The following is a 13,574-nucleotide window of genomic DNA, read 5'->3' as shown; positions in this document are numbered from 1 at the left end:
TTTATTGTAAAAATAGAGTATGACCTTCCAGTCGAATCGAGGTTTCCATTCTGTTCAGAAATGGTATTATGTGCTTTTATATTTGACCCCAAACAATACAAATTCATGTGTTCATCCTGCAGTCTTATGATTAGCTGAAAGTAACTGCTTCTCATGCTTTTTTATGTGAGTATATTTGCCTAAAATTTGTTAACATTAATACTAATATATCAACAAGCTCAGTATGTCATTAAAATGACAGGACATCACATCTTACATTAATATTGTGTATTTCAGAAAAATGTTTACGTGCTCTGATTTCATGCAAAAGGTATAACCAGTCCCTTCAAATATATTTTCTACTGAAGAAAATCCAAACAGAATACTAGCTCTTACAACTATCAAACAGTCAGCTAAATTACCCACTTTTTTCCCTCAACTATTACCAGAATTACTGCAAGATGTTTTTTTTCATTTTTGTATCCTGAGATGACAACTGAATACAGCTGATGCAGTGTGTCAGTCCAGTAAGATCAAAATCAGTATTTGACCAAGCAGGTGATTTTAATTCTGCAGAAGCTTTGTAAAAACTTGAAGAAGATTTCAGTTTACATGTCTGTTGCCCAAGCATGTCTTTTGACCCTCTGAATACTAACACAGTAGAATTCGCCAAGGCAGTGATAACTTCAAGTGAAAAGAACATCGAAGAGATTTAGAATTAAAAACCGGAACAGTTTACCATGGGTAATTGTTTGTGCATCTTTAATACCTTCTCCATCACTCTTTGCAAAATGCTGGGTTTGCGCTGGATACATCTTAATTTGCTCTAGACAGTACTCCTAAGAACACCAGCAAGTATCAACAGACACAAGCACACAGTGTTTAACATTTCACAAGGTACATCCCTTTATTATTGTAATCACAAAAACATGATTTTGTACAGGAATGTTTAAGTGAACATTAACCAATGCAATTAAATTTGTTTCATAAAGATCAGGTAAACATACTACAGAACATTGTGTTGTAGAGAACAAAAATATCAGCTTTCTGGCCTTGCAGTGCACGTTTTAGTGCAAGGATTAAGACACAATAGTGTTCAATTCAGCAATGTATTGCAGAACATCATGCCACAGTCCACTTCAAAGAGGGTCAGGACATGCAGCTTGTTAATAAAATGCTGTGGTATATAAAAAAAGCCACATGTTAATTCATAAAATATATAGTGGTTTATTTAGATGATTTAAAGTGATTTCACTGTGGAATTTAGTTTTAGCCAGGACAAACATCCAGAGTGTCTTCTCATTTGGAATATTCTTCTTTTACGCAATGGCTTTGGCTTCAGGTAGGAATGCCTCCCAGTATTTTATTAGCTTGAAGGAAAGGGAAAATCACTCATTAGGTACTAAATGTTGAAAACCACAATGCATACCTACCTCCTCTTGCAGTAAACTTGCCTCCACGAGACAAAGTTAGAATGTAGGTACTTATTCATTAATATTTTTACATAGTGCAAGAAAAAACACAAGTATTAGGTACACAAATCTCCTCATAACTATGGATATGTTGCCACATGTTGAACACAATGTTATAGAATAAAATGCTACAGATTTTTTTGAAAGATCAGCCACTTCTTCTTACCACTGAAGACACTGTTTTTCAGGTTTTTTAAATTAAACAAAGCTGGAGGGTTCTATTCCTGCCATGAGCAGAAAAAAGAGCCTGGACTTTTTCTAGTAACAAGACCCACTTCTCAGACACTGAAAACTGTTTTAATACTTTCCGATATTCAATATTTAATACTTTCCAATATTCAATATCCAATAATATTTTATATTTTTAAAAAAGAGCAATAAACATTTAAGAATCCAAGTCTCTTCAGTAAGTGTAAGTACATATTGACTACAATTTACTCCAATCTCAAAGTAAAAGTACTAATTCAGTTTGAAAAGATAACATGATAACCCTCTGCTTGCCCATATCCCTAAGGGAACTTCTCTGTTGCTTCATGGAATTACAGTTCTGCATGGGTTGGGAAACTGCAATCATTCACCAATACAGCACAGACTAGTAGCTCTTAATGTTTTAGAAACAGCTGAGCTTAAAGCCCATATTTTTCTAACTAAAATAATACAGCATGTATTATTTATTAACTTGTACAAAGCTTAAAATTTATCTTACCTGCTGTTGTGTTTGCACTAACGACTCTAAGTACTCGATAATAACAGTTTTAAAGTCTTTCACTCGTTCCTTCTGTTAATAAATAAATTATGGTGTATTAACTTCTTAACAAATTTTACTTATATTGTTAATATTATGTACAGTAGAACTGTCATTTACTTGGAAAAAATTATACATGCCTCAAATCTTCCCACTTCCTTGCGAATGGTTTTGGAGATCTGTTCAAAATCTTTTTCCCCTTGCTGAACTTTTGTCTCCCACTGGCAAAGGAAAGACATACAGAGGTAAGATTTTGTGTTGTCCATTCAGTCTACCTGTAATTTTTTTAGCACACTGATAGTCACTTAAGAGCTAAAAGGACCTATTTGATTGTTTTGGCCTATTTAAAAGAAAATCTTACAGTAACAATTTCAGCTTTGTGTTTTAGGATGTCATCAGATCAGTTACAACAAAGGTATCTTTAAGCCAATGCTATCTTGTAGATAAAATGTTAAAATATCTTAGTACAGCTATTAAGAACATTTAAAAAATATTATTTAGAAAACAAAATGGATCTGGAAGGCTTTACTTACTATTCCCTTTATAAACTTCATACAAAGGAACCTAAACCTGTCCAATCAAGCTTGAAAGAGTCTCAAGTTAGTTCCCCATACTTTCCTAATTCCAGAAGAGATGAGTAAACCTTCATCTCTGCCTCTGGTCAGGTATTTGATTATTGCTATCATATTTCTGTTGCAAATGACAAGCCTCTGAGGATGTGCTCATCTGCTTTCCAAAGCACAAGCCATCTTTTTCAGTGGCAACTGTTTTCACAGAAAGCTGGACTAGAAACATTACTGCAGGTAAGAAGATCACTAGAGGAAAATTCAGAAGAAGAGATGTTTGTTATGGGTTTATGCCATATTGGGAACATTGTATTCCTGTAACAATATATGACACCAGATTGCTTCTCCTGGTTTCTGTGAAAAGAACCCAGCTAGACAAGAAGAATCAACAGCATCTATGTGGCCCTGTAACTGCTTTTACACATCTATTTGCATTGTTAAGTTGGTTGCGTAGATAAACGGAGAGCCCCACGGCAGGCGAGCAGTTCTTTGAAATGCAACTGTATCTGTTCATCTCAACATATTAACTGAGAACAAATACATTCAGTAACATTCATCATCATCAGAAAAAAGTAGCAGGGAAGCAACATGCTTCCATGTATCATCTGGCTGTTAGCAATCCAGGGGTGCTACTTATTTCACAAAAGCATTTTGTGATGCAGTGTCAAGTTTCTACTGTGGTATGAGATAAACATCATCTATGTTCCAATAAACATCTCCATATTTATATTTTTAGTATATATTTATTCACAGTTCCCTGACTGCCCTTTTAGATATACATTATGAAGCTTTTTAGTAAGTCATAATAAGTATCTTCTTGGAAGATCAGCCTGAACAGTTAGCTAGTAACTAAATAGTATAAAACACAGTTAAGGATTGCCCATACCTTCCTACCACTTCAAACAGAGGTGCCTGAGATTTCTGTGAAAGCTTCCATAGGCCTAATGAATTCTACATTTCAGTTTCATCATGCCCAGGTCCTATGTGAATTTTTACTGGGTAACAGTTTGCCATTTTATAGTATCTGACCCGAGAAATTTCTCATTCAATAAGGTATCTCTAGGACCATCCATTGTCCTTTTACCCACAAAAACCAACTGAGTCATGGATGATGCTCAAGCTGCTTAGGCTTCCACTTTGCAATTCTTCTGCCAGAGGGTCCACTATTACAGAATTCAGCAATTCTCAACACATTTCAGTTCCAGTGAGATTTTCAACTGGCACACTCAAACTGTGGGTTTACTAAAAATGTTCTCTAGTTATCCAATAATGCAGGAAAAATAATTCCTTGAGAAGAAAGTAATTGCTTTAATATCGGGACTGGGAAACAACCACTATTTCCCACTGCTACCAGTAATCAGGAAATTTACTGTGCATCAGTAGAGGCAATCAACAAGAATGTGGTCACGCAAGAGTAATTGCAGGTTTTCTCAGTAAACAAAGGACTTCTTTAAGGAAAAGAAAATCAAGTTAATAAGTAATTTAAATACTGTATGTGAAATATATCAAAGGGCAAAAAGAACAAAGGAGCATGTGGTTAGTGACCAATGACGAAGCCAAACAAAGCAACTGTGTAAAAGAGCTTGAAATCTGCAATAACATTCTTCCATTATTTAATGGGAGAGCACTAGAGCATACTCAGAATGCATTAGTGTTAAATAATTAAGTTGTCCTACCTCTTCAATTTCCTTAGTGAAGCATGATAGAAAAAGTGTATAAATTATGACACTTCAACATGTTAGATTTATTTTTTACTGAAATTACACCATATATACATGCACATATATATGGGTAGAAAAGCTGCATATTTAAGCAAAACATAGGAATAGCTCTCTATTAGCTGTCTTTGCTGGATTTACCCAGTCAGCTTAGAAACCAAGAAATGCTCCTCTGCCTATCCAAGTGAGCTGTTAGCAGTTAAAAGCATCAACTTGTCCATGTTCCCTCCCTCCCATCTCCCAGACTGTAGAGACAGTATTAACTGTCTTACAGATCTTATAATGAGTAAAAATTGCACACATTTAGTGTTTTAAGTAAATTATTTTTTAAAATTTCAGTAAATATGGGAAACAGCAAGTAAGTGAATTGTAAACAAAAATGGCATAAAGCAGCATTAATGCAGAATGAATGAGCTGATGCAGAAAGTCTGACCTCCAAAATAATTGATAACATTACCTCTTTTATCTCATCTTTAGCTTGCTGTAATTTATCAGGTTTGTTGGCTAGTTGGAGCTTTGCTTCAGCTTCACGTTTTTTTTGTAAAGTGACCTGAGCATCTTGCCACTTCTGCCAGCATTTCATTCGATGGTCAAACACACCCTGTGAGAATAGACAAACTTCTTGAACAACTGGAATTGTTAGGCCTATCTAAATTCTCAGTAGGAAAAAAATAATTCTAGCATAAAGCTGAAACAAGTAGTATACTCAAAGAAACCTTAGCGTGTCTACCATGTATTGCATTTCACTTGACATCATGCTTGCACAGTTCAATACCTTCCACAAATGACAGGCTGTTCAAGAACCCTTTTCAGAGCAGACACTTCAGTGCTCCAAATCATTTTATTTCCCTCATTTTATCAAAGCACTACCAAAACAACCACTATAAAGTGCTCTATCATGCAAACAATTCTCTAACTGCAGATACTAGCAAACTGTTCATGCGTATGTATTACATGCATTTTTAGCAACACGTTTATGTTAGCACAGACTAAGGCAGCAGAAGCGAAGTACGCATATAAAAAAAAAAAAAAAGAGAGAAACAAAGTCAAAAGAAAAACATATACTTCCAACAACGTGGTAAGTTCAAAGGTATTTCTGGAAGGAATTCACAGATACCTGTTCTCATGTCTAAACATAATCATGCTGTGCAGCATAGCTTACACTTAAATTGAATATTTTTTAAAATGAAATGTAGATCCACAAATTGAGGTTTTTTCTCATTTAAAGACATTACTGGCTATCTGTTAAATATAGAACACTAAATTATGTTCTCCTGTATTTATGTATGCTTACTGTAACACTAAGTCATCTGAAATAAACAGGTGCTGTAGGCTTAGACACAGTATACAGTAAAGTATCCCCAAATACTGTACAAAATCAGTATTGCTCAAAGTAGATTTCCATTTTTTCTGGATCTAACCACTTCATTCACTTCTTTGATCACAGCCATTTTTATCACTGGAATAACTCCTGAATGCTTTCACTTTACCCTGCTAGAACACCAGGCAAAAACTTAAGTGTGTTACATGAGCAAATGCACACATTAATTTACCCTAAAACTATATGCCGAGGAATGTGACTTTAAATGCTAAATCAGTATTTTTCCTAGTAGTACTCACTTTTACTGCAGCAATCAGACGAATGTAATCACCAAGCAGTTCTGAGAACACATAGAAATCAGCAAAAGCTTGTTCTTGATGCAACTGATCTATCTTTTCCTCAACCTCTGCAAGCTGAGACAAAGCTCTAGACAGAGCAGTGTGGTCCTCCGAGTTACCTAACATGGCAGCACTTTTAGCAAAGGCAGCGGTGTTGGCTGAAAGCTCTGAAACACAGAAGTAATGTTCAGCATGATTTAGTTAATTTATTATATTACTCTGCAGCATATATCAGTGGAGCAGAGGTTTACTTGACCAACTGAAATTAAGGTAAAGATCACAGTAAGATACACAAGGACATCACAATGAAACCACAATGAGGAGAAGTCACTTCAGTATTATCCAATTGCCTACTTCAGAGAAAATGCAAACTGACAAAACAAAAGCTAAGTCACCCACAGAGCAAATTTTCAGAACAATTTTAACACGTTTACAGCACAAATTTTCCATTTAGTTCAGCACAGAAACAAAACCAACCCTTTCACAAAATCACCACTCCCATGAGTGGAATTTACTTCTGTTGGGCTGTTTATTGACTTTAAGTAACTTTTACATGTGCATACTGTAATGCATTGTCACATTCTGACATGCCTTAAAATAAAAAACAACCAAAGCTCACATACTATCAGCATCTGTGGAAGTGAAGTTTTGGGCTTATTTATTAACAAATACTGGTGCAATTGTCTCAAATCCCATGTAAGTAATCCTGTACAAAGTTTAGTTCCATGAAAGACTTTTGAACAAATGTTTGGTCCAAATTACTTCAGGTTAGTTTGCAATTTTGCTGCTCCTGCAGAACCATCAGAACACCAGAAGTGATTGCAGAAGGAAGCTATCTTCAGATATTAAAAAACCTTTACAATTTGAACACAACTCTTAGAAAAAACACAATGATCCAACACTTCTCCAAATCTATAAGGTGTCAAATTAACCGTAAATAAAGATTTCCATTTTCCATTACTTCTTAAATACTCCTTAGCCTTGAAGATAGGTGGCTAAAGATATTCTTACTGCAGAGAGCAATTCTTGATTAGAATTATGAGAAAGCAACTTATGACATTTTCAAATATTTTGGAAGTATTCAAAGGTAGCAGCATATTTTAACATACTAAAATATTATCAGAAAGCACACTTAGGGTCTTCTTGAGCTACAGATTCATAATTGTGGTATGTTTAGGGTTTTTTCTCGTTTGGTTTGGTTTTTATTATGTTTGGGTTTTTTTAATAACCTGATAGAAATCCATCTCTGTCAAAGAGCAGCACAGGTTATTGCAACATAAGCTTACACGTTTTGCTTCTATCAAAAATGAGCAAACAAAAAGCTGATATTCTATGACTACTTATCTTCCCAGAAAAAGTCTACCTTAACAGTAGCTTGAGGGTATATCATTATGCAGACTAAATCAAGAATAAGATATTCCTGTGTAAGCACTTAAACTCAGTTAACAGAGCAATACTGAACCAAAAGATGTTTAAATGGATTTATGCAGCCACTTTTTGTTCAGAAAGAAATTACTCTTGCCATGAGACCTAAAGATAAATTTATGGATGTCTACTGTAGTAGAATCATTTGCTAGGTCTGATAATGACACTGTGCAAGGGAAAAAAATATGCTAGATCATTAGAGTGACTCTAGGAATGACAGATACCCTGGTTAAATTTAAAATTAAAGGCAGGTATACAAAAATACTAGAGCAGTTTAAAATAAAAGATACAAGTAGAAAATTTTTGTACTAAAATACATTGTGTAACTATTTTAGTTAAGAGTTCTGACATGCTCAGCTCTTGTTTCATCACCATTTCCTAAGGTTCATGTAAAAGTAAAGTTACCTTTTCTGTGGCAGACTAATGCTTCAACACTGGCATGAAGCTTCCTAAGTTGCTGATCCAGATTCTCAAATTGCTGCTGTTTTTCTTCAAACCACTGACAAAAGATGAAAGAGTCAAGCATTACAAATTAGATTACCAAAAATATTTCTGGTTCTAAAGAAGCAAATTATCCAGGTACTTCCAGGGTGGTCAACTGATACAGCTAAGAATTCAAGCCAATAAGGAAATTAATAACCCATTTTCTACTTCTACAGCTTTAAAATGCAATTGTTGAGGCTCATTAATTCATCTCATTATTCAAGCCGAAAAATCAGCTCTTACTGCATCCGATTCATTCATCTTGATTGTCATTTTGTTGACAGCGTCGGCAGCCTTGTTCACCATTCTCAATATTCCTGCTCCACTCAGAGCCTGGGTGTTAACTGCTCTCGGCAGCTGGAATTGAATGACAAATAAGGGCAAAGAGACTGGTTAAAAGGATGGAGGTTTAACTGGGCACAGGGGGGAAAGAAAAGGATATAGTGTTTTCTTTAGTCCTATGTGTTTCAATATAGTGGAATCTAATTTCTCAAATTTACTACTTCTACATTCTCAAGAGGAAAACTTAAAAATATAGACTATTTACTTTTCTTCTACATCTTTACATTTAAATGGAACAAACAAACCACTTGTCCAAAGCTGTTATGAACTAGCCAAATGTCCTAAATGGCCACCTATATGCTACAATAAACAAACTGCCACTACAGGAACAGAAAAGCTGAGATTTATAACAAATTAGACAAAGGAAATTCTGTTACACATTTAATTGTAATGCAGCACATGCACTGCATGCTGATAATAAAAGGTTGATGACTTTTTGCTTTTCAATATAAAGCTATAAACGTACCTCAAATATGTTATCTTCTTTGGTACTGAGACACACTCAGAATTAAATTAACAAACTTTAAATTTAATTGATATTATTATTCAGGCTAGATTGTATATGCTATACAAGGTGGTCCCTATGTCAGACCATTTACCCTTCATGTGATGTTTTGTCTGTCAGCAGCATTGACAAACCCACTGTAAGTTATCTATTGATGCTTTTGTCAGTAGGGAGGCCTCTGTGACTTATTAATATAACTAAGATACTGACATTAGCCAAAACACAGTTCAGTATTAGAGTGAAAACACTATGCACATTTATAAAGATATACATTGTATCTTTAACAATGTATTTAATATTGTGAAAGGTACCAGATGAATAGTACAGGCAACTGAAATCCTTATTTACAAAAATACCTAGCTTGGTGAGCAGTACTGCCAGCATTTTCACATTATCCTACCAATATACCTCAAGCTGAATTCCTAGATGTGAGAGAGCTGCTTCCAAGCCAGCTTGGAAGTTTAATTTTGGATCTTACTTAAAAAGCATCAGAACTGATAAGACTGAATCATTTGAGAAGTCACTATACAGCAAATCGCATTTTGTCACTAGCCTGTAGGTTTTACCAGAGCCTGAGGCACACCATTACCTAAGTAGCCTCTGCCATTCTAGTCATGAAGGGTATGGTCCAATTTGATTTCATATTAATTTAGAGGATTAGGTCTCAATATAAAGTGAATATATTGCTTGGTAGGATACCATATCTAGAAATAAATAAGAGAAGTTAAAGGAACTTTAATATAAAGTTCTAAAATACCTCCGAACTTTCCAAGAATTGTCTCAAATCTGGATCCTGTAGCAAGGTTGGGTGCTTTACTGTACGTTGTAGATACCTATGATTTTAAAAATTAAAACATCAGGTAGCAGAACAGATCTAATGTGCCTGACTGAATCTAATACAGTGCCATGCACTCCATACCACAATGTAACATACTAAAAGTTGGGTAGTGTTTCACAACACAGTTTGTTTACACCAGAAACTCCTTAAAGTGGGGCCTGTCATATCTATGTTGCACAGTGGGAAAACAATATGCTTCTTATTTTAAACAGCTGAGTGAGGACTCCTTTATTAACCTGCTTATTCCAGAAAAAAAAAAGAACTTGTTTAAACATTTTTGTGCACTGCAGTGGATAGTCTTTTTGATACAGGTAATTCTGGCTGATTTACTTTAGAATTATAGGGAATATTGGACAAGTTAGTTGATTCTAGTCTACATATAAACTATCTATGTGCTGGATAGACAAAAGTCTTCAATCCATTTAGTTCTCATACACGCACAAATACAATTCAATGTAACTCATTCCTTTTTTTCTTCCGCACATCTGCTTAGACCTCAAGCGTAATTTTTATCCACCCTCCACTAGGTATGTTTACCAGATCCTTATCTGTTTTTTTTCCTGAAGAAGGTAAGGATTGCAGTTAAACTATTTTACACATCAGATTGCTCAACATTTTTCCCTTGTTCCATACTCTGTATGAAGTACAAGTTAAGGTTAAGGTGGCAGTATACCAGGGACAGGACCCCTTCCTGACAAAGATACTTTGACAGTATCAGCTATATATCAGTGCTGGGTGACAGAGATGCAGTATCTCTTATGCCAAAATTCAGCAAGTCACATCAATCTCATCAATGCACATCATCAGAAGCCTATTTGACTTTCAAGTGATTGAAGGCCTCTTCACCTGCCTTTCTGCCCAACAGCTGATTTGCTATGGGATAAATACATTACTCTAAGTGTCTTAATTCTTTCAACCCAAAATGTCTATATAAGATTCTAATGGTAGTTTTATTTATGTACCTCTGCCATCTTAATTTTAAGCCTGAAACATGTCAGCTATAATCTTTTCTATGAATAGAGCTACTCTTCCTGTTATTAATGGGAATTAGTCAATTTCTACTAAAAAATTTGACAGTTCTATACAGTCCCCAGGATTCACTTAAGTACAGATCACCAGTGTTGCAATTACAGAACCCATGTAGTATACTGCAAGTAATTCTGAGCCTAAATAAATTTTAGTTAGACACACATTACCTTTCTAGAGCTGCTCTTCTTTTCTCCACAAATTCAGTAGATGAAGAATCTTCTTTGCCTACTTTAACCTTGGTCATGCCTTGAAGGAAACAGCATCATATTGATTTTATTTTATCACAGATAAATCATTAACATAACTGATGTGATTAGAATATAAGGCTCATCTAGCTTTACACATTTAAATCAAATTACAGTGAAAAACACTACATAGTGTGTTGATTAAAAAAATGAACTGCAAGGTGCACGGTTTTGTGAAAATAGCTCTGTGAAATACTCAATTTCCTGTGACATATTAGTTGCGACTAATAGTTAAGTAAAACTAGGTTAACTTGCATTTATGAAAACAATGTAAATGCTGCTCAGAGTTGTACTGGCAACTCACATCCAGAAAAAGAAAACAGTTAGCTATATAAAGCAGAATACAAAAATGTTCTCAGATTATAAGCCTATTCACTGGTAAGCTTGGTACCATTATTTTCCTTTACTATTTTTTCTTTTAAGTTCTAAAACTAATAGTTTTTTAATTAACTAATGCAAACTAACAAATTCTGAAAATTCTGAACTGAATTGCAAGGAGAACAGAATCAGCAGAATAAAATGTATATAGCCTTACAGCGCTTTCTCTGATCAAGACAAGAGTGGCAACTAGTTATTGATGTGTCATGCCATAGGAAATAAATTCAACCTCAGCAACAGAAGAACTAAAACAGTCAGACTGAACTCACTATTTGTCATGCTAAAGATCTAAACTTGGAGTTTAGCAACCTGAGTCCAATCAAAAACACAGGACGTCAATAATTATTATTTTCTGAAAAACAAGGTATTTTATTATACAAATAATAAAAGGTATTTTAAGAAAAGGTATTGTATTATACAACCAAGATGTCTGTTTTCTAGCTCTAGTATTTTTCTTATCTGTTACTTTTGTGTCTCTTTAGCTAAAAGTTTTGAGATTCTGATGATGTACTCACTGTCAACAGTTCTCTAAGTTTCTCACCCAATCTCCCTTCTGGACACAAAAGTTTCACACAGTAACCCCTGGAGGAGATAAGCAGTAAAGGCCTTACAGGAACAAGACTGAACTCTTAACCTCTCAGCCTTAGTTTTTCCCTCCTCTGCAACATGATGAAAATAAATCTGATAAAGATTTTTTCCCAAAATTATTCTACACAGCATAATGTAATTAAATCCATACGTTTGTCAGTAAAATTGAGTATGTCTTCAAATAGAAGTGATTTAAGTATTCAAGGGAAGTTCGGGTAATTCACATGTCTCATCTTTTTACATTACAGTATTACTATACAATAATATTTTACTGCAGAAAGAAGGAAATCCTGGGGCTTAATAAAAAAGAGCCTTCATAGATGAACTTTGAACAGAAGTTCCTAGGGAGAAACTGAATACACAAACAAATGGCACAAATGAGGAATTCCTACCCTGTAAAAATATCAGTTATTTCCAAATGTCTTGCCACATTTCTTTCTCTACTAATATAAGCCTATTTAAACACCAGTGCAAAGACTGTTTCTGTAGACCAAGCACTCTTCCTTCACAGGAAAAGATCCATGACATAACAGATTACTTTCTTCAAAAATGAAAATGTGATTTTCATACACTTATCTAAATAGTGAAGTACCTTAATGAATGCTAATTCCAGTTCACAATTGACCCATTTTTACCCTTTTGTTCCACAGTCAGTAATTGATGGACTTGAATTTGTAGCTAAGATCTAAAACTCCAGTCTCTACCACTCATCAGCACAATAAAACCAGAGCTTTAAACTCCAGGTGTTACCGACAGTGTAGCAGAATTAACAGACAAGGGACTTCTTCACAACACACACTGCTTAACACTGAATGTATGACATTATGTATTAAGACTTTAAACATAAACATGCATAATGTAAAGACTATAATCTTACTTTCAGTTGTTTCCTCAGCTCTCTGCTTTAAGATGCATTATTTCAAAACAGACCAGAATCAACTCCTCCTTTTCTCCAGAACTGGAAATGTACTGACTACATGAAGTTCAGCTTTAAAGAGGGAGTTTTATGATCTTTTGGAAATATTCTACAGCATCTGAGTTTTTCCAACCTACCTGTAGGTTAAAGTCTCTACACAAGGCTTTGAAGCAGCAGCCAGTGCTCGCTTGCACTGCAGTATGTCCCGCCATTTTACTGTCTTCCAGGTGCATCAATTTTTATGCTGTTTGGTTCAAGTGGTAGCTGAAATCCAGTCTAAGCTGAATTTGACTGTGATGCAAGCACTACGTTTTCATGTAAATGCGCACTGTCATAAATGCCTTAAATTTTGTATCATCCAAAAGACATGATCAGAAACCTCATAAGCCCTGTTAGCATTTAGAATTAAACTTATTTTTGTTACAGGAAAAACTGATTATTACAGAATTACCCATAAACTTGAAGAATTACCAAAAATTCAGGTCACACTTTCAGTCTCACAGGCTTAAAAACACAGTGCTTTTCTATAGAAGTAACATAACGAATTTTCCAAGCCTCTTGCTGCCTACATCTACTCAATCTGCCCACTCCTGCTTACATGAAAAACTGTTGCTCTGATTATCTTTACAGACTAAATTACTGAAAAGAAGTTCTGTCATTACCTACATATCAAACAACATTCTAGA

At 34.9% G+C, this 13,574-nt stretch overlaps 1 protein-coding gene across 2 annotated transcripts in view; it reads right to left on the bottom strand.

The window, feature by feature from the left end:
• Window positions 1–860: 860 nt before the first annotated feature.
• Window positions 861–13,574, bottom strand: part of SNX2 (sorting nexin 2) — a 29,629-nt gene continuing 16,915 nt past the window's right edge. The window contains exons 7-15 of one of the 2 annotated variants that reach the window (XM_059491984.1): window positions 10,929–11,007; window positions 9,652–9,727; window positions 8,291–8,404; window positions 7,970–8,063; window positions 6,101–6,306; window positions 4,938–5,081; window positions 2,337–2,417; window positions 2,158–2,229; window positions 861–1,349 (exon numbers count right to left, since the gene is read on the bottom strand). In XM_059491984.1, the coding sequence (XP_059347967.1) occupies window positions 1,299–1,349; window positions 2,158–2,229; window positions 2,337–2,417; window positions 4,938–5,081; window positions 6,101–6,306; window positions 7,970–8,063; window positions 8,291–8,404; window positions 9,652–9,727; window positions 10,929–11,007 (917 nt within the window). In that variant the 3' untranslated portion in view covers window positions 861–1,298. The remainder of the gene's footprint in view (window positions 1,350–2,157; window positions 2,230–2,336; window positions 2,418–4,937; window positions 5,082–6,100; window positions 6,307–7,969; window positions 8,064–8,290; window positions 8,405–9,651; window positions 9,728–10,928; window positions 11,008–13,574) is intronic. The other variant, XM_059491986.1, reaches the window with a different exon arrangement.

This window comes from Ammospiza nelsoni, chromosome Z, assembly GCF_027579445.1.
Source record: "Ammospiza nelsoni isolate bAmmNel1 chromosome Z, bAmmNel1.pri, whole genome shotgun sequence".
Lineage (NCBI taxonomy): Eukaryota > Metazoa > Chordata > Aves > Passeriformes > Passerellidae > Ammospiza > Ammospiza nelsoni.
The sequence above is the reverse complement of the archived record's forward strand: the minus strand, read 5'-3'. Positions and strand labels throughout refer to the sequence as shown.